This window comes from Macaca fascicularis, chromosome 16 (assembly GCF_037993035.2).
Source record: "Macaca fascicularis isolate 582-1 chromosome 16, T2T-MFA8v1.1".
Classification (NCBI taxonomy): Eukaryota; Metazoa; Chordata; class Mammalia; order Primates; family Cercopithecidae; genus Macaca; species Macaca fascicularis.
This window is the reverse complement of record NC_088390.1, coordinates 60,728,962-60,756,292: the sequence shown is the minus strand read 5'-3', so window position 1 is coordinate 60,756,292 and position 27,331 is coordinate 60,728,962. Positions and strand designations below refer to the sequence as shown.

General features: G+C 51.8%; 1 protein-coding gene, 1 long non-coding RNA gene and 1 pseudogene across 7 annotated transcripts; 2 read left to right on the top strand and 1 right to left on the bottom strand.

Annotated features, from left to right (window-relative positions):
- Positions 1-14,309, bottom strand: LOC135967696 (uncharacterized). Its single transcript, XR_010581866.2, has 4 exons — positions 14,226-14,309; positions 8,755-8,865; positions 4,497-4,561; positions 1-137 (listed from the first exon to the last, which is right to left on the bottom strand). It is a non-coding gene; the product is annotated as an uncharacterized lncRNA (long non-coding RNA).
- On the top strand, positions 9,533-26,952 carry PGAP3 (post-GPI attachment to proteins phospholipase 3). 6 transcript variants are annotated; one of them, XR_001485936.4, is made up of 8 exons: positions 9,533-9,735; positions 11,844-11,941; positions 13,092-13,244; positions 23,330-23,392; positions 24,006-24,067; positions 24,440-24,576; positions 24,930-25,036; positions 25,209-26,952. XR_001485936.4 is itself a non-coding variant. In XM_005584031.4 (8 exons), exons 1-8 carry the CDS (start codon positions 9,555-9,557, stop codon positions 25,270-25,272), a joined length of 963 nt encoding a protein of 320 aa, XP_005584088.2. In that variant the 5' UTR covers positions 9,533-9,554; the 3' UTR covers positions 25,273-26,952. The 6 variants fall into 6 exon arrangements, 4 of the variants coding, with proteins under 4 accessions (XP_005584088.2, XP_015293387.1, XP_045231931.2 ...); XM_005584031.4 differs by having other exon boundaries at positions 24,832-25,036; XM_015437901.4 differs by lacking the exon at positions 24,440-24,576.
- On the top strand, positions 25,350-26,183 carry LOC107127767 (uncharacterized; annotated as a pseudogene).
- Positions 26,953-27,331: the final 379 nt, after the last annotated feature.

Here is a 27,331-nt window from a genome sequence, read left to right as displayed (position 1 = left end):
CATGGCTGTCAGGGTCTGAGTCTCTGTGCTGCACTGCGTTTGTCCTGGCCATGCTACTCATGCCCCCGTTTTATCTGTGACTCTTTCCTCAGGGAGTAGCTTTGCATGTGGCCTTGAATATAGTTTTGCTTTGCCATCTGAAATAGACAAGTTGGACACAATGGGTCCTGGTCACAATATTTTCAGATTCGGTATAGGGACAGTGACCCCTTCAACCCCCACACTTGTCCCTTGAAAGCCCCACTGAGCCATCCTTCTCCCAGATTCTGGATTCCTTGTTTCAGGAGCACTAAGTCTTCCTGCCCGCTCCATTCCACTGATCCACGGGGCCTTTCAGGACATCACTTGCTCACTCGACTTGCTGCTGGAGGTATAGACCGCTGGGGTGTGAATGAGGGCATTCTTGCCTCTGGCTTTTGGTCTGAGGAAGAGACTAGGAACCTTTGAGAAGTGTACAACTATGGCAATCACAAATCTTGATTTCAGGGAACAATTCATTTCTGATGGTTTCATTCACTGAACCCACCTGGTTGATTCTTCTCTTCCTTTGCCCCTCACATCCAGTCATTCTTTAAGAGCTATCAACTCCTCTTTTTAATACATTTATGCTTATTCTACCTCCATCTCCAGCTAGTCTGAGTCTCTATCATTTCTCCTTTGGGCTAAAGCAGCAGACTTTGATCACTACCCACTCCACCAGTGCTACTTTTGACACCCTGCAATGCTCCCCCCAGCAACAGCAGCCAAAATAAATGTTTTATTATTATATATATATATATATATTTTTTTTTTTTTTTAGACAGAGTCTCACTATCATCCAGGCTGGAGTGCAGTGGTGTGATCTCCGCTCACTGCAACCTCTGTGTCCCGGATTCGAGCGATTCTCCTGCCTCAGCCTCCCAAGTAGCTGGGATTGCAGGCATGTGCCACCACATCCAGCTAATTTTTGTATTTTTAATAGAGGTAGAGTTTCTCCATGTTGGCCAGGCTGGTCTCGAACTCCTGACCTCAGGTGATCTGCCCACTTCAGCCTCCCAAAGTGCTGGGATTACAGGCATGAGCCACTGCGCCCGGCCTATTTTTTTTTTTTTTTTTTTTTTTTTTTTTTTTGAGACGGAGTCTCGCTCTGTCACCCAGGCTGGAGTGCAGTGGCCGGATCTCAGCTCACTGCAAGCTCTGCCTCCCGGGTTCACGCCATTCTCCTGCCTCAGCCTCCCGAGTAGCTGGGACTACAGGCGCCTGCCACCTCGCCCGGCTAAGTTTTTGTATTTTTAGTAGAGACGGGGTTTCACTGTGTTACCCAGGATGGTCTCGATCTCCTGACCTCGTGATCCGCCCGTCTCGGCCTCCCAAAGTGCTGGAATTACAGGCTTGAGCCACCGCGCCCGGCCCCGGCCTATTTATTTTTTAACTGAGACTCCTGACCTGAGGTGATCCACCTACCTCGGCCTCCCAAAGGGCTAGGATTACAGGCGTGAGCCACTGCACCCGGCCCTAGTATTATTATTATTATTATTATTATTATTATTTCGAGATGGAGTCTCACTCTGTTGCCCAGGCTAGAATGCAACAGTGCAATCTTGGCTCACTGCAACCTCTGCCTCCCAGGTTCGAGCAATTCTCCTGCCTCAGCCACCTGAGTAGCTGGGATTACAGGCGCGCACCACCATGCCTGGTTAATTTTTGTATTTTTAGTAGAGATGGGGTTTCACCATGTTGGTCAGGCTGGTCTCGAACTCCTGACCTCGTGATTCGCCCGCCTTGGCCTCCCAAAGGGCTGGGATTACAGGCGTGAGCCGTCGTGCTCGGCCGCTATTATTATTATTTTAGAGACGGGGTCTCACTCTGTCACCCATGCTGCAGATCAGTGGCCTGATCATAGCTCAATTCTGAACTTCGAACTCTGAGCGATCCTCCTGCCTTGGTCTCCCAAAGTGTTGGGATTACAGGTGTGAATCACTGTGCCTAGACCAAAGTAAATGTTTTGCTTGTTTGTTTGTTTGTTTTCTGAGATAGTCTTGCTCTGTCGCCCAGGCTGGAGTGCAGTGGCGCAATCTCGGCTCACTGCAAGCTCCACCTCCCAGGTTCACGCCATTCTTCTACCTCAGCCTCCCGAGAGTAGCTGGGACTACAGGCACCTGCCACCACGCCCGGCCAATTTTTTGGTTTTTTTTAGTAGAGACGGGGTTTCACTGTGTTAGCCACGATGGTCTTGAACTCCTGACCTCGTGATCCACCCGCCTCGGCCTCCCAAAGTGCTGGGATTATAGGCATGAGCCACCGCGCCCGGCCCAGTAAATGTTGTTTTTTTTTTTTTTTTTGAGATGGAGTCTTGCTCTGTCGCCCAGGCTGGAGTGCAGTGGCCGGATCTCAGCTCACTGCAAGCTTTGCCTCCCAGGTTCACGCCATTCTCCTGCCTCAGCCTCCTGAGTACCTGGGACTACAGGCACCTGCCACCTCGCCCGGCTAGTTTTTTGTATTTTTTTAGTAGAGATGGGTTTTCACTGTGTTAGCCAGGATGGTCTCGATCTCCTGGATCTCCTGACCTCGTGATCCGCCTGTCTCGGCCTCCCAAAGTGCTGGGATTACAGGCTTGAGCCACCGCGCCCTGCCATAAATGTTTTAAACATAAATCAAGTTGTGCCATTTGCTCCAGGACCAAAATACTCCTCATTGGCTTCCAATTGTCTTAACTCTTCACCATGACCTGAGACCTGTCTCTGGCTGCTGCTTCAGTCTCACAGCAGTCCAGCCAGTAGCTTCTTTTCTGCTTTTCAATGATGCCAAGCATGTTCCTACCTTAGGGCCTTTGCGTTGGCGTTGACAGAACAATCTGTCCCCAGGTGTTTTTTTTGTGTGTGGTTTTTTGTTTTGTTTTGCTTTTTGAGACAGGGTCTCACTCTGTTGCCCAGGCTGGAGTGCAATGGCATGATCTCAGCTCACTGCAACCTCCACCTCCCAGGTTCAAGTGATTCTACTGCCTCAGCCTCCCCAGTAGCTGGGATTACAGGCACATACCACCACGCCTGGCTAATTTTTTTTTTTTTTTTTTTTTTTTTTTTTTTTGAGATGAAGTCTCTACCTCCCAGGCTGGAGTGCAGTAGCATGATCTTGGCTCACTGCAACCTCCGCCTCTCAGGTTGAAGCAATTCTCCTGCCTCAGCCTCCTGAGTAGCTGGGACTACAGGCGTGCATCACCGTGCTCAGCTAATTTTTTTTTTTTTTTTTTTTTTGTATTTTTAGTAGAGACAGGGTTTCACCCTGTTGGCCAGGCTGGTCTCGAACACCTGACCTCAAGTGATCCACCCACCTCAGCCTCCCAAAGAGCCAGGATTACAGGCAGGAGCTGCTGTGCCCAGCCCCAGGTGTTAATGTGGCTGTTTCCTTCTGGTCATGCTGGTTTCAGCTCAAAAAAGCCTTTCCTAGCCACCCAATCCAAAGTAGACTTTCCCTCCCTCCCCATTCCCCTCCTCCTGCTGTCACTGTCACATTATCCAGTTACACAGTTCACTTGAATACAACATGGAGGATAGGGGTGCTGTCCCTTATGCAATCAAACATCTGTGCATAACTTTTTTTTTTTTTTTTCCGAAACAATGTCTCGCTCTGTCGCCCAGGCTGGAGTGCAGTGGCACAATCATAGCTCACTGCTACCTTGAACTCTTGGGCTCAAGCAATCCTCCCACCTCAGTCTCCCAAGTATCTGGGAATACAGGTGCATGCCACCATGCCTGGCTAATTTTTAGAAAAATACTTATTTTGTAAAGACAGGGTTTTGCTGTGTTGCCAGAGTAACCTGGAACTCCTGGCCTTAAGCAATCTTCCCTCCTGCCTCCCAAAGTGCTGGGTGCTGGGACTAGAGGCATGAACCATCAGCATGCCCAGCGTTTTTTTTTTTTTTTTTTTTTTTTTTAAGAGACAGGGTCTTGCTCTGTACCCAGGCTAGAGTGCAGTGGTGTGATCATAGTTCACTGTAACCACAAATTCCTGTGCTCAAGCGATCTGTGTATGTATAACTTTTGACTCCCCCAAAACTTAACTACTGGCCAGTACCATGGCTCATGCCTGTAATCCCAGCACTTAGGTAGGCTGAGATAGCAGGACTGCTTGAGCTCAGGATTCAAGACCAGCCTAGGCAATAGGGAAACACTGTCTTTACAAAAATTTTAAAAAATTAGCTGGGCATGGTGGCAAGCACCTTTATTCCCAGCTACTGGAGAGGCTGAGACAAGAGGATTGCTTGAGCCCAGGAGTTTTTGGTTGCAGTGAGCCATGATCGCACCACAGCACTCCAGCCTGGGCAACAGAGGGAGACCTTGTCACAAAACAAAAAAACTAATAATCTACCGTTTACCAGAATCCTTATCAATAGCAAACAGTCCGTTCACACACATTTTGTATGTGATATGTATTATATACTATATTTTTACAATAAAGGAAGCTAGAGAAAAGAAAATGCTACTAAGAAAATCATAAGTAAGAAAAAACATATTTACCATTCATTAAGCGGAAGTGGATCATCATAAAGGTTTTCATTCTCATCACCTTCACACTGAGTAGGCTGAGGAGGAGGAAAAGAAAGGAAAAGAGATGGGTTTGGTCTTGCTATTTTGGGGGTGGTAGAGGTGGAAGAAATGTGTGTATAAATGGACCCGTGCAATTCAAACCTGTGTTGTTCAAGGGTCAACTGCATTTAACTCGATGCTTGCTACTGCATGAAATTGTTTGTACATTTTTTCTTCGCGTTTTTGTTTTTGTTTTGAGACAGAGACTTGCTCTGTCACCCAGGCTAGAATGCAGTGGTACAATCTTGGCTCACTGCAACCTCTGCCTCCCAAGTTCAAGCGATTCTCCCGCCTCAGCCTCCCAAGTAGCTGGGATCACAGGCACCTGCCATCATGCCCGGCTAATTTTTGTATTTTCGTAAAGATGAGCTTTCACCATTTTGGTCAGGCTGGTCTTGAACTCCTGACCTCAGGTGATCTGCTGGCCTCAGTCTCCTTAAGGGCTGGGATTACAGGCAGAAGCCACCGCATCCAGCTTTTCTTTGTTTTTAATTCATTATATACACAGGCGGTACACAATTTTAAAGGTACAAAAATAAAAAGTATTCCTGGCCGGCTGCAGTGGCTCATGCTTATAATTAATCCTAGCACTTTGGGAGGCTGAGGCGGGCAGATCACCTGAGGTCGGGAGTTCGAGACCAGCCTGACCAACATGGAGAAACCCTGTCTTTACTAAAAATACAAAATTAGCCAGGCATGGAGGCGCATGCCTATAATCCCAGCTACTCCGGAGACTGAGGCAGGAGAATCGCTTGAACCTGGGAGGCAGAGGTTGCGGTGAGCCAAGATTGTGTCACTGAACTCCAACCTGGACAACAAGAGCAAAAACTCAGTCTCAAAAAAAAAAAAAGTGTTTCTTACTTCCCTATTGATCAGACACATAGTCCTACTTCCCACCAGAGGCAAGAACTATTTCTACTTTCTTATTTATCTTTCTAGATTTATTCTCTAAAATAACAACCATAATACTATGCGCATAACACGTACCCTTATTTTTCTTCACATGGGGTACTGTATATAAGTGCACATACACATGCATACACACACACACATTTTGTTCTGCACTGTGCATTTGATACTTACCAAAATATTTGGCCAGGTGTGGTGGCTCATGCCTATAATCCCAGCACTTTGGGAGGCTGAGATGGGTGGATCACATGAGGTCGGGAGTTCAAGACCAGCCTTACCAACATGGTGAAGCCCCGTCTCTACTAAAAAATACAAAAATTAGCCAGGTGTGGCAGCGCACACCTGTAATCCCAGCTACTCAGGAGGCTGAGGCACGACAGATATATATATATATATCATTAAGGTTTTACCATGCTAGTATATTACAAATCTGCCCCATTCCTATTAATTTCTCTTCAGCTTTCCATTGTATGGCTCTCCCTCCATTAATATAATTCATTCCCTATTGATGGATATTTCGTTGTTTCCTTTTTTCTTCTTGCTATTGAAAGCAATGACTAATGCTACCACAAATAACCGTACTTACACAAATTTGCACTTGTTTAGGTATACTGGAGCTTATGTAGGTATACCTAGGAGTGAAATTGCTGGGTTAGAGGGTGTGTGTGTATATATATATATATTTTTTATGTAGATGGAGTCTCACTCTGTCACCAGGCTGGAGTGCAGTGGCGCAATCTAGGGTCACTGCAACCTCCGACTCCCTGGTTCAAGCAATTCTCCTGCCTCAGCCTCCTGAAGTAGCTGGGATTACAGACACATGCCACCACCTTCAGCTAATTTTTTTGTATTTTTAGTAGAGAAGGGGTTTCACCATGTTGGCTAGGATGGTCTCTATCTCCTGATCTCATGATCCGCCTGCCTTGGCCTCCCAAAGCAGTGGGATTACAGATGCGAGCCACCGCACCTGGTTTCAGTCTTTTGTTTGACACTTGTTTATGGCCTGTCTCCCTCCTCTGACCATGAAAAGGACAGTGCCTTGTGCATTACTCTGTTCCCAGAGAACTGCACATGGTAAACTTCAATAAATATTTGATGAATAAGGAACCCTCATTGTAGACTCTCTACCAATTTTGTTCTAAGAGTATGGTCAGCTTGCCATTCAGCCTTTAGCACACTATACTTTTTTTTTTTTTTTTTTGAGACGGAGTTTTGCTCTTGTTGCCCAGGCTGGAGTGCAATGGCATGATCTCCGCTCTCCACAACCTCCACCTCCCGGATTCAAGTGATTCTCCTGCCTCAGCCTCCCAAGTAGCTGGGATTACAGGCATGTGCCACCATACCTGGCTAATTTTGTATTTTTAGTAGAGACGGGGTTTCTCCATGTTGGGTCAGGCTGGTCTCGAACTCCTGACCTCAGATGATCCACCTGCCTTGCCCTCCCAAACTGCTGGGATTACAGGCATGAGTCACCGTGCCTGGCCAGCACACTATACTATAACATATGCTTTGTCTTCTCTTTCTTCCCCCCATGAGTACAATGGCTGATACACAGTAGGACTCAATAAGCCTGAGTTGAAGGAATGAATTAATGACTTTTCCGACTGTGGCTCACATCTGAAGCCAAATACAAGTTAGGAAGAAGGATAAGCTAAGGAGGCTCAGGGGAGAACTAGGGGCTCCAGGCTAGAAAGTTGGGAAGAGGACAGGCCAGGTAATCACTATCTAGACATTGTTGTCTGGGGCTGTGCTGGCAGGGAAATTCTCAAGAGCTGTCCCAGAGAGACAATACCCCATCTTCCAAGAAGTCAACAGGACAGAAGTCTCTACTCCCCCTTCCACCATTAATCTAGGATTGCTTTTTCCATCAGGTATGTAAGCATGGGTTTTCAAGGACCTCTGAAACACTTTAGACCTCAACAATTTCCATTGTTAGTTCTAAAATATAAGAAAGCTGCGAAAATTAATATTTTATGGCCGTGTGGCGCGGCTCATGTCTGTAATCCCAGCACTTTGGGAGGTTGAGGTGGGAAGATCACCTGAGCCCAGGAATTGGAGATCAGCCTAGGCAACATATCTAGACCCTGTCTCTACAAAAAATAAAAAAATTAGCCGGACACAGTGGTGCATGCTGCAGTCCCAGTTACTCAGGAGGCTGAGGTGGAAGGATCACTTGCATCTGGGAGGTCAAGGTAGCAGTGATGGAGTGCAATGGCACGATCTCGGCTCACCGCAACCTCTGCCTCCCGGGTTCAAGCAATTCTCCTGCCTCAGCCTCCGGAGTAGCTGGGATTACAGGCATGTGCCACCACGCCCAGCTAATTTTGTATTTTTAGTAGGGACCAGGTTTCTCCATGTTGGTCAGGCTGGTCTCAAACTCCCAACCTCAGGTGATCCGTCCACCTCGGCCTCCCAAAGTGCTGGGATTATAGGCGTGAGCCACCGCCCCCAACCTTACGTACAAATTTTCTAAAGGGGAGAATCCCTACTTTGTCAGGATTTCATCCTCTTTAATCCTGAATGTCCTCATCTTTAAATGAGGATCCTCATAAAAAGACTCATCCCAGAGTCACAGTAAGGACAAAATGAAATGAAAAAAAAAAAAAAAAAAGTATTGTGAAAGAACTAATCTGTAAGATGCAAAGTAGTATTAGCACTGGATTTCCGGTCAGCTCCTGGAGGGCTAAGGGTTGTTTTATTCATTTCAGCTTCTCAGTCAGTATCAGTTGGGTGGTCAACTCCAGGGGACACTATTCATGTTATATTTAACTGGAAGAACTGCCATTCACAGAAAATGCAATGTGAATGCTGCTCCCCAGAGCACCATTCACAGATAATGCAATGTGAATGGTGCCTCCTGGAGATTTTGCCTTGCTTAGCAAGGTGCTAGAGCTAAGGACTCAGAAATGTTTGTTAAGTGACTGAATGGAATCCCACTCTACTTCTTACTCATTCCAACCCCCAGGACAACAAAGGAAAAGTTGACAAGGGGTGAGGAGAGTGGGGGAGGAGAAAGGGTGATCCTTAGCTACAAGGCTTCTCTGAGACTGGGTGTGGGTCGCTGCTGGTGGGAATGCAGGGGAGGTGAGAGGGGAGAGGACACTAAAGCAAGTGTCCTATTCCCAGGGTTCTCCTAATTTTCCTAGAAATATTACATCTCTCCGATCTCAGTGTAGAACCATACTGATGATTTTACAGCCCTGGATTTGTCAAGTTCTTATGTTGATGTATGCTGTTCATTCATTAAACAGACGAACAAACAAACGCACTTAGCGCCTACCATGAGCCAAATTCTGTGCTAGCACTGGAGGTAGAGTGGTGAACAGGATAGCAAAGGTTCTACCTCGCGTGGGGAAGCAATCACTCTCGGGAGGTGGTACTTCAATTGCGACTAGAAGAAAAAAGAGGAGTGAGCGATTCAGACCAGGCCAGGTAGTCAGGAAGCTTGAGGGACATAACCCTCTGAAGCGGGTCTGGAGCAAGGGAGTGAGGGAGACTAGTGGGCAGGGGCCAAATCACGCACGGCTTGTGGAGATTGTATTTTATCCAAGGTAACTGGGAGCCAGTAAATAATTTTAAGAAAAAAAGTGATACGGGCAAATTTTAATTTTTCAAAATGGAGCTCAGGTTGGAAGGGGCAAAAGTAGAGGCAGGGAGAGCCGTTAAGAGGCTACTGCAGCTGTCTTGGCGACACATGATATCTTTAACCAGGGTGGTGCCAGAAGAGATGGAGAGAAGTGGATAGTTACAGGTACGTTTAGGAAGTAAAATCCGACAGGGCTGGTGACAGTAAACAGCCCTACCTCAAAAAAGATCCTGGAAAAGAAAACACTTTAGTTTGCTCATTAACCCATCAGGCGTCCCCCTTCCCTTAACCCTTAACCCTGTCGCCTCGATATACGGACACAGTAGGGGGACGAGGGGCGGGGCAGGCGCCCACAAAAATCCGGGAACTTTAATTTAAACTGGGTGGACGTCACCGAGAGTAAAATAAAGAACATAGGAACTTCCGGTTACTCCGGAAGTGGAAGCTTCACATACTCCTAAGCTCCTCCCCCGGCGGCGAGCCAGGGAGAAAGGATGGCCGGTCGGGCGGCGCGGTTGGTCCTGCTAGCTGGGGCCGCGGCGCTGGCGAGCGGCTCCCAGGGCGACCGTGAGCCGGTGTACCGCGATTGCGTACTGCAGTGCGAAGAGCAGAACTGCTCTGGGGGCGCTCTGAATCACTTCCGCTCCCGCCAGCCAATCTACATGAGTCTAGCAGGTAAGCCCCACCCCCACGGTAAGCCCCGCCCATTTGTCTTGCTCCCGCCCCCTGCGCCCCCAATACGCCTCTGCAATCCCTGAACCTTAGTTTCCACATGAGGTCTCTAATGAATGTGAGTGAAGCCCCTAAGGTGATGAGAGCCTTACCAGCCTCTCTTACTTTCCCAGAAGCTTTCATTTACTTATTTATTCAGTCAAAAGGGTATTTATTAAATACATTCAGGCTACAATGTCTAGGAATGGCACAGAAATCAGACCAGGGTCCCACACATTGGGACTCACAGTCCCCACGGGGACATGAGCCTTCTCAAGTGCAAGGCAGAGAATGATTTGAGCCCCTGAAAGACTCTTAGATTAAGAAGTGTTTGGGATAGGAAGGTGTGGGTTCTGGCTTTGAAGAGTTGGGGGCAGGGATCATCTTGGAACGTTTTGTGTGAAGGAGGGACTTTGGACTGGTACTTTCAATTTGGACCATAGTGGGCAAAGAACCAACGTATTGAGCACTCAGTGTGTGACAGATGTCACAGTATGTCCGGTAATTTTTATCACACCCTTTGAGATAGTTTCTCTAATCCCAGTTGTACAGATGGGGATTAGAGAGATTAAATGCCCTGCCCAAGGTCACACAGCCAGTATGTGGTAAAGTGGAGTTTCCAGTTCTGGCCTGTTTGACCACAAGCTTGTCCTCTTTACTATTATGCCACTTTGCATTCCAGACAGAGGGAACAGAGAGAATGGATGCCCTGGGCAGATGTGGGCACATCCAGGAGCTTTATTTACTCAGGGAGCAGGGTACATGAACAGGAGTAGTGACCAATATGGTTGAAAAGGCAATTTGGAGCCTCAAAAGTCAGGTTGAAGAATTTGAGCTTCATTTTCATAGGAAGGGGGTAAGATAGCAAGAACTCTTTCCAGGAGAGTAAGAGCAAATCCTATATTCAGGAAGGACAAACATAAGCCCAGGTTTCCATAGATGAGTTCATCAGATGCCAGGATCTTGATGGACTTGAGCAAAAGGAGAGGAAATGTTTGCCAAGGTAGAAAGATCATTTGAGCCCTGGAGTTCAAGACTAGCCTAGGCAACATGACAAGATGCCATCTCTACAAAAGTTAAAAGAATTAGCCAGACATTGTGGTCTCAGCAACTTGGGAGGCTGAGGTGGGAGGATCATTTGAGCCAAGGGGATCAAGGCTGTGGTGAGCCATGATCTCCCCACTGTACCGCAGCCTGGATGAAAGAGTGAGACCCGGTCTCAAAAAAAAAAAAAAAAAAAAAAAAAAAGCCAGGCACGGTGGCTTGTGCCTGTAATTCCAGCACTTTGGGAGGCAGAGGCAGGCAGAGGTTGGGAGTTCAAGACCAGCCTGACCAACATGGAGAAACCCCATCTCTACTAAAAATACAAAATTAGCCAGGTGTTGTGGTGCATGCCTGTAATCCCAGCTACTCGGGAGGCTGAGGCAGGAGAATCGCTTGAACCCAGGGGGCGGAGGTTGCAGTGAACCGAGATTGCACCATTGCACTCCAGCCTGGGCAACAAGAGCAAAACTTTGTGTCAAAAAAAAAACAAAAAACGCCGGGCGCCGTGGCTCAAGCCTGTAATCCCAACACTTTGGGAGGCCGAGGCAGGTGGATCACAAGGTCAGGAGATCGAGACCATCCTCACTAACATGGTGAAACCCCGTCTCTACTAAAAAATACAAAAAAACTAGCCAGGCATGGTGGCGGGCGCCTGTAGTCCCAGCTACTCAGGAGGCTGAGGCAGGAGAATGGCGTAAACCCAGGAGGTGGAGCTTGCAGTGAGCTGAGATCCGGCCACTGCACTCCAGCCTGGGCAGCAGAGTGAGACTCCGTCTCAAAAAAAAAGAAAAAAAAAAAGACAAATATCTCTAATTGCTCACTAAAATATGCATACATATATACACCTTCCCCTATGTGTACGTCTCCCCATCTCTCATTCATTCAAATGGGAAGCTAGAATTTTGAGATTTCTCCTGGTTCTCTCCAACCTACAGGCCCTCTTGGCCTGTATTTGAGCTTAGACCCATTCATGCTGTCTTTCCTCTCTGTGCTGGGGAGTTCACCAGGCCACATTTGTCTGTTTTCAGGCTGGACCTGTCGGGACGACTGTAAGTATGAGTGTATGTGGGTCACCGTTGGTCTCTACCTCCAGGAAGGTCACAAAGTGCCTCAGTTCCATGGCAAGGTGAGTTGGAGGGTCAGGGTAGGCATATGGTAGTAGTGTGGTAGGAGTAAGATACCCCCTGGTTGGACCACACTGTCCAAGCAGTCTGAGGCGTGGGGTGATGGGTGTGTGTTTGAGGCGGGTACCTGTTCTCCCCAAAATCTGCTGGTTTCCATAGAATTGGATAGGACCCATGTGTCCTGCCTCTGGATTTGGAGTAGCAATATCTGGAAGGCTTTGGAGTCTCCCCAGAGAGTGGTGCTGGGCCTCTTAGAGTGGTTGAGATGCCCACCTTACTGCAGGGACAAATTCCCTTACCTACTGTGGCATGTTTCCTGTTGCTTCTCCAGTAGGGGTCTGGATCCATAGTAATACGCTTCAGCTTGTCCAGCGAGGCACAGTTTGCTGGTACCTTTCTTTCTTTCTTTCTTTTTTTTTTTTTTTTTAGACGGAGTCTCCCTCTGTCGCCCAGGCTGGAGTGCAGTGGCACAATCTTGGCTCATTGCAACCTCTACCTCCCAGGTTCAAACAATTCTCCTGCCTCAGCCTCCCAAGTAGCTGGGACTACAGGCGCGCATGCCACCACGCCCGGCTAATTTTTTGTATTTTTTTTTTTTTTTTAGTAGAGACAGGGTGTCACCGTGTTAGCCAGGATGGTCTCAATCTCCTGACCTTGTGATCCTCCCGCCTCGGCTTCCCAAAGTGCTGGGATTACAGGCGTGAGCCACTGTGCCCAGCCTGCTGGTATCTTTCAATCCAGTATTATCTCATTCTGGCCTGTTGAGGTTGGCAGGAAGTATTTGCCCCCGTTTTTCACAGAGTGAGCTGAGGCTCAGTGGTAGAGGAGGGGTTGGGACCTGTGTCTTCTGGATGACAACTCTGTGCTGTTTCCACCAGGCCATACTGAGTCATCTACCCTGACCCATCTGGTCTTCCCAGAGATCAGGGCTTACAGTGCTGTGCCTGCTGGCCAGGATGGGGGTGTAACCCTTAACCAGGCGCTGGAGGGGGGCTCACTGGTCTGAAGAGGTACTGAACCTGAGGCTTTGGTCAAACTCCAGAGCTGAGGACCCAGCTGAGGACCTGTTGCTGCAGCATGTCAAGAATAGGTGGACTGGGCCAGTTGAGGGTTGCCTGCCCCTCAAACCCCCTTCATCTGCTCCTTTTTCAGTGGCCCTTCTCCCGGTTCCTGTTCTTTCAAGAACCGGCATCTGCCGTGGCCTCTTTTCTCAATGGCCTAGCCAGCCTGGTGATGCTCTGCCGCTACCGCACCTTCGTGCCAGCCTCCTCCCCCATGTACCACACCTGTGTGGCCTTCGCCTGGGTAGGTAACCTAGCAGGACTCCTGCTGTCTCCCCTTATCTAGGAAGGAGGAACTCTATATCCCTATTAACACCCAACAGGGCTTCTACTTACCAGCTTCCCCTCTGTTTTCCAGGGCTAAATTTGCAACTACAGGGTGGTAAGGCCTGGGGAGAAAACAGGGAGGGTGCTAAATCGGGCCTTACGTTTCCAGCAGAGCCCTAGGTCAGGCTGTTTGGGAAGGAGAGAGGAAAGAAGGGCATTTTTCTTGTCCCGAAGAAGGAAGCCACTGAAAGACCCAGTAGGACAGTTTACAAGCACAAAAGGTTGCTGGGACCACAGGTCTTTCCAAGGGCCCCTCTGGAGGACTTGGAGTAATCTCAATTCCAGCCCAGTCCTGGTGCGGAGTCACAGCCATAGTCTCTGTCTAGAGCTCAGCCTAGTCTTTGTTTTTTTTTTTTGAGATGGAGTCTCGCTGTGTCACCCAGGCTGGAGTGCAAATGGCGCAGTCTTGGCGCACTGTAACCTCTACTTCCTGGGTTCAAGCGATTCTCCTGCCTCAGCCTCCCAAGTAGTTGGGATTACAGGTGCATGCCACCACGCCTGGCTAATTTTGTATTTTTAGTAGAAATGGGGTTTCTCCATGTTGGTCAGGCTGGTCTTGAACTCCTGACCTCAGGTGATCCACCCGCCTCAGCCTCCCAAAGTGCGGGGATTACAGGCATGAGTCACTGCACCCGGCGAGCTCAGCTTAGGCTTAGACTATCCCTGGAGAAGCCCAGGTATGGTTACATCTGCAGGTGCAGAAAGGGCTGTCAGCCTTACAGTATGACTGGTTTGAAGAGCTGTATTCAGGGCCTGATATAGTGTGATAATCACAGACTGGGGTGCAGATATGAACCATGAAAGCCTTGGGAAGGGCATGAGAATAAAAGGGTGCAATGGATGTCTCTAGGTCAGAGCTACCCCTGTAAGCCTTAAGAAAAAATTTCCACTCACTCACCTTCCTGCTGTCACGGAAGCCATTCACTCAGGTGTTGAGTACCTACTATATGCCAGGCACTTCACTGGGTACTGGAGATCCAGAAGTCTGCCCTCTGGTGCTAATCATACAATTGAATGTAGGAGTACACCTATGGAAAAGTGCAGTCGGAGAGAGGTGCTTCAGGGGTGCGTGTAATGGCAGACCGAGACCAGCATGGGGCTGTCAGGGAAGGCTTCCCCGGGGAAGGGGCATTAAAGGTAAGGTGGGAAGGATGCATGAATGTTAACTAGGTAAATTTGAGAAGAGTAGTGGAAGACTTCTAAAGAGAAGTCTTAGAGAGTGCCCAGGTGGGAGAGAGTGAGGGTCGTTCCAGGCAGCCTGACATGCAGGAAATCAGAGAGTAGGTGTGAGCTGGGCAGACTGATGGGTGGTGGATGGGGCCAGCCATGGAGAGCCTCACATTGGAGATCTTGACTCTCAAAGCATCAGGAAGCACAGAGGGATTTTATTTTATTTTATTTTATTTTATTTTATTTTATTTTATTTTATTTGAGACAAAGTCCTACTCTGTTGCCCCAGCTGGAGTGCAGTGGCGCTATCTTGGTTCACTGCAACCTCTGCCTCCCAGTTCAAGCGATTCTCCTGACTCAGCCTCCTGAGCAGCTGGGACTACAGGCATGTGCCACCATGCCTGGCTAATTTTTGTATTTTTAGTAGACAGGGGGTTTCACTATGTTGGTCAGGCTGGTCTTGAACTCCTGACCTCGTGATCTACCCTCCTCACCCTCCCAAAGTGCTGGGATTACAGGCATGAGCCACCACGCTCAGCCTACGGAGGGATTTTAAATGAGGGTTGCGGAGAAAAGTGGTTTCATGAATAGATTTGTCCTTTGGAAAGCTCATTCTGGCTACTGTGTAGAGAACAGATTGGAGGGGGCGGGAGTGGATGCAATAGACCAGTTGGTAGTTTTAGCACAGGGCCCAGTAGCTAGACTAGAGAGGTGGCATGGGTCTTGAGCATTGGAGAGAAGTAAACTTGAGCTGTGTTTTAGAGATGACATTAAAACTCTTTAAAAATTTATTTTATTTCCTTAACAAATACGTACATAGCTCATACTGTTTACCAGGCATCACTCTAAGCATTTAATAAGTGTTAACCTTGTTCATCCATAATAAGTGGCAAAAGGCAAATTACAGCAAACTTACTTATAGATCCAATTGGCTTTAATTTGTGATTCATGAATTGGGGCAGCCTCCATTCTACAAAATAGAATGCAAATTTCCACTGGGCAATAGCAGAACAGTGGGTTTTGTAAGGTGGGAACCAGGAATCAGAACCATAGAAAGAAACCTGATTGGTTAACATCAGGTTTTTTTTTTTTTTTTTTTTTTTTTTTTGTTTGTTTGTTTTTTTGAGACGGAGTCTCGCTCTGTCGCCAGGGCTGGAGTGCAGTGGCGCGATCTGGGCTCACTGCAAGCTCCGCCTTCCGGGTTCACGCCATTCTCCTGCCTCAGCCTCCCGAGTAGCTGGGACTACAGGCGCCCGCCGCCTCGCCCGGCTAATTTTTTGCATTTTTAGTAGAGACGGGGTTTCACCGTGTTAGCCAGGATGGTCTCGATCTCCTGACCTCGTGATCCGCCCGCCTTGGCCTCCCAAAGTGCTGGGATTACAGGCGTGAGCCACCGCGCCCGGCCAGGTTTTTTTTTTAAAAGGGTTAAAGCAGAGGAGACTTCCTTACTTGGGTAGACTGGACGCTCCTGTTTTCAGGAAAAGTGGGCTGTTTTGGAACCTATCAGTTCCCTTAAAGTTTCAGTTTGAAGGTCAAGTGCGGTGACTCACGTCTGTAATCCCAGCACTTTGGGAGGCCGAGGAGGGCGGATCACCTGAGGTCGGGAGTTCGAGACCAGCCTGACCAACGTGGAGAAACCCCGTCTCTACTAAAAATACAAAATTAGCTGGGCGTGGTGTTGCATGCCTGTAATCCCAGATACTTGGGAGGCTGAGGAAGGAAAATCACTTGAACCTGGGAGGCAGAGGCTGCAGTGAGCCAAGATCACACCATTGCACTCCAGCCTGTGCAACAAGAGTGAAACTCCATCTCAAAAAAAAAAAAAAAAAAAAAAAAAAAAAGTTTCGGTTTGATTATGTGACGTTTAACATGAGTGACTTGATTTTGGTCTGCTCCCTTGGGTGTAGTGTGGGGGCTCAATCTGGAACAATGGCCTCCCGTAATTTTTATTTAACACAGCTTATAGGTATTATTATTTTCATCCCCAGTTTATGGATGAGGAAACCAAGGACTGAAAAGGTTAAGTCCAGCCACAGGTCACCAAGCCAGGGTTTGAATCCAGGCATCTGGCTCCAGAGTCCACACTTTCAACATCTTGGCTATGCTGACAAACTTCAAGAGTGGATTAGATGAGGGAAGAGGAATAAGGGATGACCCCTTGTGTTTCTGCTTATAAGACAGTGATTGGGGCCGGGCGCGGTGCTCCCACCTGTGGTTCCAGTACTTTGGGAGGCTGAGGTGGGCGGATTGCTTGAGCTCACAAGTTCCAGACCAGCCTGGGCAACATGGCGAAACCCTGTCTCTACCAAAAATACAAACAAAATAAGCCAGGCCTGATGGCACATACCTGTGGTCCCAGCTAGTAGGAGGCTGAGGTGGGAGGATTGCTGGAGCCCAGGAGGTCGAGGCTGCAGTGAGCTGTGATCCTGTTACTGTACTCTTGTCGCTCCAGCCTGGGTGACAAAGGGAGACCTGTCTTTAAAAAAAAAAAAAAAAAAAAGACAGTGATAGAAGCTGTGGGTGTGGATGAGATCACCCCAGGAGAACTTAGTGAAAAGAGAAGGGATCTAGGGCAAAGCCCTGGGGAACCCCAAAACGTGATGGCTGGCTAGAGGAAGATGAGCCAGACGCAGAGACAGAAGGAGTAGCCGGAGGGGCAGGTAGAGAACTGGGAGATAGTGTGCTTGGATTGTGCCTTCTGGGACAAGCACAGGAAGGAGAGAGGCTTCTGCTGTCCTGAATTTTGCACATGAGAACTGAAGGAGACCCCGGAATCTGGAGATACAGAGGTCTCTAGAACCTTAGGAAAGCTGATAGCTGGGGTGTGCTGCGAAGTCCAGGCCGAGCCTTAGACTTGGGAGGTGGGCATGGGAAGGAGGTCAGGGAAGGAGGTTGATAAACTTCTGGGAAATATTGACCTTCCTTAATACTTCCTATTCTATTAATAATAATTGTGATAAGTTAAGGAACATGAGCCATATGACAGGCTTGTCTGAAGCACTCTACATACATTTCCTTATTTCATCCTCATGGTACCCTTATGAGCTCTGAGTTAGGCTCAGAGGGGAAAAAAACTTGCCCAAAATGAACAACAAGTTAGCAAGGAGTGAAGACAGGGTTGGCGTCCAGGGCTGTCTGGCTCCAGGGCCTGAGAACTTAGCTCTTCTTCTAGGCCACTGCATGTCCTGTGATGAGTGTTCGTGGAGCATTTGCTGGGGGTGGAGACAGGGTTTAGCACTTGTGGGGGCTGAACCTCCTGCCCCAGGGAGCTAAGCATAGTGGGAGGTGCAGGTCTGGGCAGCCTGGGCAGCGGACAGCAGGCAGAGTCAAGGGGTGCTCCGGTAGAGAGCCCTGGGAGTTGTGAGGTGGGGAGACCATGTCCTCTAACTGAGGAAGTCTGCCAGGCCAGGGAAGCCCGGGGAGGAGGAGAGGTTTAATCTGGGACTTGCAGGCCTGGCAAGGCTTAGACACATACATGTGTGGGGACAGGGGATTGAATTCCAGCATTCCAGGAAACCTTGGCCCCATTGTAGCTGTGTGAATGGGGGTAGAAGAAGACTAGATGGAGCAGAGAGGCCCCTGAGTGCCAGGCTGAGGGCTAGGGGCTCTGATATAGGCAGGGCCTGGCATCGGCACACACTGTCATAGGCTGGGTGAGATAAAGCCACCACTTCCTGTGTAGGCCTCTCGGAGCGAAGCAAATTTAGTCCTGGCTAAGAAAGCAGGAAGGGCAGGGAAACTGAGGAGGTTACACCTGTCTCCTCTCCTTTGGGGTTCTTCCACGGACACTGCTTGTCTGGGCCCACAGCAGGTACCACCCCCTTGTCCCCACCTCAACTAGAGAGCATGGGACAGCCCTGCCTGAACTCTGAAGAAGCTTAGAGCCTCCTCAGATAGCCCACAGGCCTGAGGGGACCTCAGAGGGTCCCACCCCTTGCCTTTTAGCATGTGCCAGAGGCCAGGGGTCACTTCACAGCTCTAGTCTCGTCGTCCCTGATTCTCGGATCTTTCACCTCAATGGTATCTGCAACTCAGCTTCCTTCTTGAAGAGGGGGGTCACACTTCCCCAGGGTAGCCTGCAGTCCAATGTGACTAGGGACCCTAGAGAAAAAGCAGGAGATGGCCGGGCATGGTGGCTCATGTCTGTAATCCCAGCACTTTGGGAGGCCGAGGCAGGTGGATCATCTGAGGTCAGGAGTTAAGACCAGCCTGGCTAACATGGTGAAACCCCGCCTCTACTAAAAATACAAAAATTAGCCAGGCGTGGTGGTGGGTGCCTGTAATCCCAGCTACTCGGGAGGCTGAGACATGATAATTGCTTAAACCCAGGAGGCGGAGGTTAGAGTGAGCCAAGGTTGCGCCACTGCACTTCAGCCTGGGCAACTGGGCGAGACTCCATCTCAAAAAAAACCGAACAGAAAAAGCAGGAGATGTTGGATGTTGGGGTGGTAGAAGGCAGATAGTGGGGCCTGTGTATCCTAGGGTACACAGGGGCCTGTGTGTCTTATGGAATATGGGGTTCTGGGACATGGGATCCCGTCATGCTCTCACTAGGCCTTCGAGGGGCAAAGCCTCAGAACCCACACTCCTGTGGATAGCCTAGTTTGGTTTTCCCAGTTGCTCTTGTTTCCAGTTGCCCTGTGAGTTTCTGCAGGAGGGAGGGATCCTGAGCTATATGGAGGATGTGGCAGTGGACTTTGACCTGGGCCTTCTGGGGCACTGAGGCTCCTGATTTCTGTTGGGGTGAGGGTAGGAAGGCAAGGTCCCTCACCCACTCCGGGCTAAGTCTTGGGGAAGGGTACCTCAGCTTTGCCTCTGGGAAATGAGGAGACCCTGCCCCCCATCAGGGCTCTTGATAACGTTGGCACAAGAAAGCAGCCCTTGCCTTGCCATTTAGGCCTGGGCTTGGGCTGGGGGGCAGCCTGGCAGGGGGTGGGGAGCCCACCAAAGCTCCACATACCATGTGTCTTTGACTTTACGGAGCAGGGGCCCCTGCCATGTGCCAATGCTGGAACGCCAAACCAATTCCCCAGGCCTTCATCCAGTCAGGAAAGGTCCTCAGGTATAGAGAGAAGAGGGTGAAGTGGTGGGAAGCCCAAACCATCTCTGTAGAGTGGTTTGTGTAGGTGGGGACCGATTCTTCTCTTCCTCTGTTAAGAAGAGGTAGGTTGCGGCTGTAGTAGAATGATGATTAGACTTCAGGAAGGACTTCCCATGGTCAGACAAGAGCTAGTGGAACAGGCAATGGCGGGAAATCAAGGGATCCTTTGGGATGGTGGAAAAAGCCCTTCTTCGTTTTATCCACCTCTCTCTCCCTTCTCTCAGCTTCTCCGTCTTCACCCACCTTTCTCTCCCTTCTCTCAGCTTCTCCGTCTTCATCCACCTTTCTCTTCCTTCTCTCAGCTTCTCCGTCTTCATCCACCTCTCTCTCCCTTCTCTCAGCTTCTCCGTCTTCGTCCACCTCTCTCTCTTCTGTCAGGAGTGAGCTGGGACTGGCCTGCCCTGCCTGAGGCAGGGGGTGAGACATTGTGGCCTCTGGAGGAGCCCAGGATGGCAGCAGGCGTCATATTTAACATTCTGCCTCCCCCACTTCTGAGACACCAAGCTATTTTAAGCCCCACTTGTCCCCACCGCCATGGTGTCAATGACAGCCCCGAGCACTGGGGCTTAGCGCCGGGTCGAATTCCTGACAGATCTGGCTCACTTGGCATCCAACCAGTTTCACGGCTGTGATATTTTTGTCTCGATTTTCTTATTTCCAACAGACTGAAACAGCCTCTTGCTCTCCCTCCACCCAGCCTCCGATTCCACCCCCACTGGCACCCTGCCCCTGGCCACCCCTTCTACTCAGTGTTTACGCAAAACTCTGGGTGCCTGCCGGGCAGCCTGTCACCCTCCTGGTCAGTTCCCCTGCCTGCCCCCGTTCACTCGAGCGTGGCGAGGAGTCCGAGAGTAGCCGTGCCTTGGCATCTTGGAGCTCTCCTTCCTTCCAAAGCCCATCTGTCCCCTCTGCTTGCTCTTGCTGACAAACTCTGAGTGAGGAGAAATGGATCTGTTTGGTTTACATTAATGGGATCACGGCTCCAGAGGAAGGAGGAGAGGCTTTTCCTATAGCTGAGGTGTCTCCGTTCCGGAATGGAGAGACCCTGGGGCCCCATAGTTTGACCTCGAACCTTGTGACCCTTGAGGAAAGGGAAGTTGAGGGGCAGGTGAAGGGGCGTGGTGAGAGTCAGTCTACTGGACCTGATGAAGGAAACTGACATTGACATTGATGGGCACCTACTACGGACCAGGCAACAAAACCAGCAGCCATTCAGAGGAGTTCCTTGGTGCCAGGCATTCTGCAGACCTCGTGCTCACGGCCTCCTGTGCGGTGGGCATCATTACGAACCTGTTTTGTAGGTGGGGCAGTGGAGGCTCACACATACTGGGTTATGTGTCCGAGATCACACAGCTGCTTAGTGGCTGAGGCAGGACTTGAATGCAGACTCTGTCTCATTGTGGAGACTGGACACTCTTCCCCCAGCCTGGAGCTGTGGGGGTGGGCCTAGGCAGCTGGGAGACCACCCCTTCTCTGCCTAAACATCTTTGGCCTGCGGGGAGAGTGGGAGGCAGACATCCTCTTGGGCCTCAGTTCTATAGGAAGCTGACGGGATTCCGTGCTGGTCAGGCAAGTGGAGAGAACACTCATGTTTCATCCTGTTCTGGGCTCTGTGCTGTACGCTGTGTTTGTATTGCTCATTAAAGCCTTATCAACTATGATTATTCCCATTTTGCAGATGAGAAAACTGAGGCACAGCAAGGCTAAATAACTTGCCCAAGGACACACAGGAAATGCAGAGCCAGGAACTGAACCCTGGCAGTCTGGCTCTAGGGCTTGCATTCTTAATGACACTACCTCCCAAATCTGAGGAAAGGGTGAGAAGAGGAGCACCCCCAGAGTGGGATGCTCCCCAGGGGGGAGGGGCTTTTCAGGGGTGCAGAGGCCAGGCTTCAGGTGGGTCTCTGAGTAGAAGGCACCCAGGGAGGCGGTTGGAGAGGGGACCCAGCAGCCCCACCCATCCTGTGGCCCTACGCACATGTTTGCCCGCACACACACCCCCTGCTTTCGGTGTTCTGAGCCACTTAGCTCAGTCCTGCAGTCCTCTTGTCACCTCCCCCTTCCTGCTGTGGGTGACAAGGAGGCTGGCTGGCTGCCAGTCCCTGCCGCCCACCCCTTCTCCCTCCCACACTGGCTCCAGGGCCACTCTCCTCCCTAAGGATGTCCCTGTTCCAGGCCTGCCAGGGAGACCTGGTCCATGTGATTGCCTGGCCCCGTCTCCAGCCCAAGCCTGCTCCTCTCCCCATGCTGACCCTAAGCTTTTCAGACTGTGGGAGCAGTGTCCGAGAAGCCACCAGGTTCAGTCCCGTTTTGCAGCCTCCACGCCTGTCTCTGGGGAGCGGGCTGCAGCAGGGCAGAGCCTCAAGTCTGGTGGAAGGGACAGAGTGGCCATCCTCAAAGGAGGAAGCAGCCTGCCCGAGACCACACTGCCTAACGCCAGGCTGGGAAGGAACTAAGTTTCACTTGAGCCATGATTTGTCCCAGGGGAAGCTTGGGCTGAGAAGAGCAGGGCCCTTTGCCCAGGTCAAGAGGAGCAGAAGCAGCAAGGCTCAGCCCAGAGCCCGGGCCAGACAGGCGTGCCAGGTGGCCCTGCGTCCTCCAGAGCTCGGCACCCCAAGAACCTCATTGGCTGTGCAGTAGTTCTGCCCCACCTGCACCCCTTCTCCTTCCATTCTCTCCTAAGCTCCCCAGACCTGCATTTGGAATGCATCTTACTGTCTGACCCGCCTGCTGCCGTGCCCGAGAGCGTGGCTTCTTGTCCTCTCCCTCTGTCCCCCGCCTGGCCAGTTTTCCTGGTATATTGGAGCCAACTGAGCAGTTCCTGGCCTTTCCTCATCTCCGCCAGGCCTGTCCCACCCCAGCGCATCCCTCCCCACCTCCAGGCCATTCCCGGCCTGGCCCGCTGTTCCTTTGGTTGTCACGGTTTCCCAGCCCTTCCCCTCAGCCCACCCTGCTTTCAGCAGTTTGGGCCTTTGCTGTGGACAGTGCCAGCACCAACGCCCACAAGCTCTCAGACTCATTCGCTAGATAACCTGCGTGCTTTTTCCACGCAGCGAATTTCCAGGAAGAAGGCCTCAAACATTCCCCTGGGCCCTGGCCCACCGCGGCCTCTCCAGTCCTGCCCTCTGCTCCTCCCAGGCTCGGGAGCAGCCACTGGTCTGGCGGGTTGGGCAGGCCCAGCCAGGAGGAAGCTGGGCTTGGTTCACCCTCCTCCTGGGAGCCTGGGCCCCAGTGGGATCTGCTTGATCTCCCTCCCCTGCTGCTCAGAACACACCCCAAGCTGGCTCGAGCCCCTTCACCCCACCCACCTCACCCACCTCGTTCCCGCCCCCAGAGGCTGAGGTCACTGGCTCCCCGGGCGCCCGGGTGGGGCTGTCAACACCTGCCGGTTGGAGGAGGAGGCAAGGCCCCTGGGGGCTGTTATCTTAGCAATTGAGTAACTAGGGAGCTTGGCTCTGCCGGAACTGGTTCCCAGGCCAGGCCGGAACCTGTGGAGGCTGCAGCCCCCTGTGGCCTTGGGGGTTTGGGGTGGCAGGAAGTCCACCCCAGGGACCCTGGCTGGGTGGGGGTAGAGGGACATAGGTTTGTTCAGAGGGCTCCAGGGGCAGGAAAAGCACATTTCTTGTCCCGCAGAGCTCCTTCCCAAAGGTGAAATGGATGTGAGCCTATGGGGGTCCCTGCCTTGGGGTCAGGGTGTGGGGCCGCATGCTCACCAGCCCCTCCCTCCTCAGGTGTCTCTCAACGCATGGTTCTGGTCCACGGTCTTCCACACCAGGGACACTGACCTCACAGAGGTGAGCACTCCTCCAGCTCCCCCTCCTGCACAGGGTGGTTCCAGAGGAGCCCAGAAGCGGGCAGAGGGGCTCTAGAGGGTCATGCCAACTCCCTCTGAGGAGCACTGGGAGGAGTACAGGGCGGGCATCCTAAACCTGTTGGTGCCCTTGATCCTCATTGAGCCTCGTCAGGTGGGGATGAGTATTCACTCTTCTTGCCTGATGAGGCAGCTGAGCCTTTGAGAGGTGGACCACATGCTTAGGGGCACCCAACTAGTGAAGGGTTGCCACAGGACTTGACCCCATGGCTGTCAGACTCCACACTGTGCTCTGAATTCTATGCAGGGTTGTCATGTCCTGGAGCCTCAGCATGAACCCTCCACCAGCATCCCTAAAGCTTTGTTCCTGAGCACATTTTTCAAAAATTGTACAGTGATGTGAACACAAGGCTCAGTTGGAGTGAAACAGTGATAGGCAGGCCCAGGACCCCGCCCTCCATGCCCCATCCCTGAGGGTCCTCTTGGAGCGAAACAGTGATAGGCAGGCCCAGGACCCCTGGCCTCCCTGCCCCATCCCCATGGGTCCTCTTTGTGAAGCCTCATGCTGGTCTCTCACCACCTTTCCCTGTCCTCAGAAAATGGACTACTTCTGTGCCTCCACCGTCATCCTACACTCAATCTATCTGTGCTGTGTCAGGTAAGCCTGCTGGGGTGGCTGCAGGGGCAAAATCGAGCCCTGGGGGCAGAAAGGGGTCACCCAGCCCTCCCCTGGGGATGCTGCCCCAAGGGCCTTCTTCACTAGTCTCCCAACACCTTCCCACCCTCCACTTCTGCTGTCCTGGGTGAGGACTCGGGTAGGACTGGGGGCCCTGGCTCCTGACAAGGAGCTGTAGCACTTGGCCCCAGGCCTCTGGGAGGGTTGGAGGCCTGCCCAGCTGGCCTTTTTGGTGGGGAAAGGGGTAGTGGCTTCAGGGACCATGTACCGATGTTGAGGGGAGGAGATGCTTCAGGGAATGCTGCTCTGGGGATGGGCCACCCGCCCTCTGAGCAACCCTGGACGGTGGGGCAGGACTGTGGGGCTGCAGCACCCAGCTGTGGTCAGTGCCTTCCGAGCTCTCCTGCTGCTAATGCTGACCGTGCACATCTCCTACCTGAGCCTCATCCGCTTCGACTATGGCTACAACCTGGTGGCCAACGTGGCTATTGGTGAGGCTCTGGGGGGCTTGGGCCATCTGCAGAAGTGCTAGCTTGGGGTGCGTGTGGGAGGTTGGTGCCATTCCTGGAGAAGGAGGTTCTAGAGAAACCCTTGGGGTAGAGGAATGGAGAAGAATTTGAGGTGGGAGAGAGAGGAGGCTGGGAGGAGAGTCCGAGGATGATCCGGGGGTCAGAGAGCATGTTGGGTGCGGCCTTGGGGAGAAGGAGCCGAAGGAATGAGTCTCTCCTGCCCCCACTGGCACCCAGGCCTGGTCAACGTGGTGTGGTGGCTGGCCTGGTGCCTGTGGAACCAGCAGCGGCTGCCTCACGTGCGCAAGTGCATGGTGGTGGTCTTGCTGCTGCAGGGGCTGTCCCTGCTCGAGCTGCTTGACTTCCCGCCGCTCTTCTGGGTCCTGGACGCCCACGCCATCTGGCACATCAGCACCATCCCTGTCCACGTCCTCTTTTTCAGGTGAGTGCTGCCCCCTGCCTGGTGCTCACCTTCTTTAGACCCTTCCTTGCCCATTCCGCAGGGGAGACTGGGGGCTCTGTGTGCCCATCCTCCCCTTCCCACCTTGACTGCACGCACCCCACGCGAGCTCTCAGAGCCGTGTGCCTCAATGGGCTGCTCCTTCGGCCCACAGCTTTCTGGAAGATGACAGCCTGTACCTGCTGAAGGAATCAGAGGCCAAGTTCAAGCTGGACTGAAGACCTTGGGAGCGAGTCTGCCCCAGTGGGGATCCTGCCCCCGCCCTGCTGGCCTCCCTTCTCCCCTCAACCCTTGAGATGATTCATTTTCTCCTTTCAACTTCTTGAAATTGGACGTGAAGGATGTGGGCCCAGAATCATGTGGCCAGCCCACCCCCTGCTGGCCCTCACCAGCCTTGGAGCCTGTTCTAGGAAAGGCCTCCCAGCATCTGGGACTAGAGAATGGGCAGCCCCTCTGCCTCCTGGAGCTGAACTGGGGTGGAACTGAGTGTGTTCTTAGCTCTACCCGGAGGACAGCTGCCTGTTTCCTCCCCACCAGCTTCCTCCCCACGTCCCCCACTGCTTGGCTGGGTCCCAAAGCTGTCTGTCTACCTGGGAGACCGGGGACCACAGGCCTTAGGGGGATACAGGGAGTCGCCTTCTGTTACCAACCCCCACCCTCCTCCAGGACACCACTAGGTGGTGCTGGATGCTTGTTCTTTGGCCAGCCAAGGTTCAAGGCGATTCTCCCCACGGGATCTTGAGGAACCAAGCTACTGGGATTGGGTTTGGGAAGGGGTTTCACCCTGATCATTGCCCTAGCCAGGTTCCCAGGAGGCCTCACCACACTCCCTTTCTGGGCCAGGGCAAGGATCTCATGCTGCTGTCTGGTTGAGAGCCTGCCACCGTGTGTCGGCAGTGTGGGCCAGGCTGAGTGCATAGGTGGCGGGGCGGTGAGCATGGGCCTGGGTGTGTGTGAGCTCAGGCCTAGGTGCGCAGTGTGGAGAGGGGTGTTGTGGGGGAAGAGGTGTGGTTTCAAAGTGTGTGTGTGCAGGGGGTGGGTGGGTTGGCGTGGGTTAGGGGAACATGCGTGTGAGCGTGCTGGTGGGCGTGTGAGATGCGTGGCTGCCAGTGAATGTGTCCACAGTTGAGAGGTTGGAGCAGGATGAGGGAATCCTGTCACCATCAATAATCACTTGTGGAGCGCCAGTTCTGCCCAAGGCCCCACCCGGGCGGACAGCCAGGACCTCTCCATGGCCAGGCTGCCTGTGTGCGTGTTCCCTGTCTGGTGCCCCTTTGCCAGCCCCCTGCAAACCTCACAGGGCCCCCACACAACAGTGCCCTCCAGAAGCAGCCCTTCAGGAACAGAGGAAGGAAAATGGGGATGTCCGGGGCTCTTTCCAGCCTCCTTTTCTCCTTGCCTTGGCATGGCTGGCCTTCCCCTCCAAAACACCCATTTCCCTGCTGCCAGCCCCTTTGCCATAGCCTGACTTTGGGGAGGGGGAAGGGGCGATTTGAGGGAGACGGGGAGAAAGCTTATGGCTGGGTCTGGTTTCTTTCCTCCCCAAAGGGTCTTACTGTTCCAGGGTGGCCTCAGGGCGGGCAGGGGCCACACTGTGCCTGCACTCTGGTAAAGGTGACCCCTGCCATTTACCAGCAGCCTTGGCATGTTCCTGCCCCACAGGGATAGAATGGAGGGAGCTCCAGAAGTTTTCTGTCCCAAAGGCAGTCTCCGTGGTTGAAGCAGACTGGATTTTTGCTCTGCCCCTGACCCCTTGTCCCTCTTTGAGGGAGGGGAGCTATGCTAGGACTCCAACCTCAGGGACTCGGGTGGCCTGTGCTAGCTTCTTTTGATACTGAGAACTGTTTTAAGGTGGGAGGGTGGCAAGGGACGTGCTTAATAAATCAATTCTCAGCTCACCTGCCCTTGTTCAGCTCATTTGCGTGAATAGGGTGGGCTGGAGGGCAGGAGAAGACAGTTGTGGCGGCAGGGGCAGGTCCCAGAGCTGGCTGGAGGCAGTAAACAGAGGTGGGGTCTCTGTCTGGGAACATGGGCGTGGGCGTGGGGAATAGCAGGGCCCAGAGGCAGAGCTGGGCAGAGCTCAAGTCCAGTTGTGAGAGGGAGCCAGAGCCAGTTCTTTCCCTTTCTCTTCCCTGGGCCGTTGTGCTTCAATCATAACACCCCCACTTCCCCACCACCTTGCAGATTCTACTTCCATCTCCTCATGATCCCCACTCTTCCCCATTCTGGTCTGAACCAGGCTGCACTGTTTGTGACTTCACCTCTCTGAGCTTCACC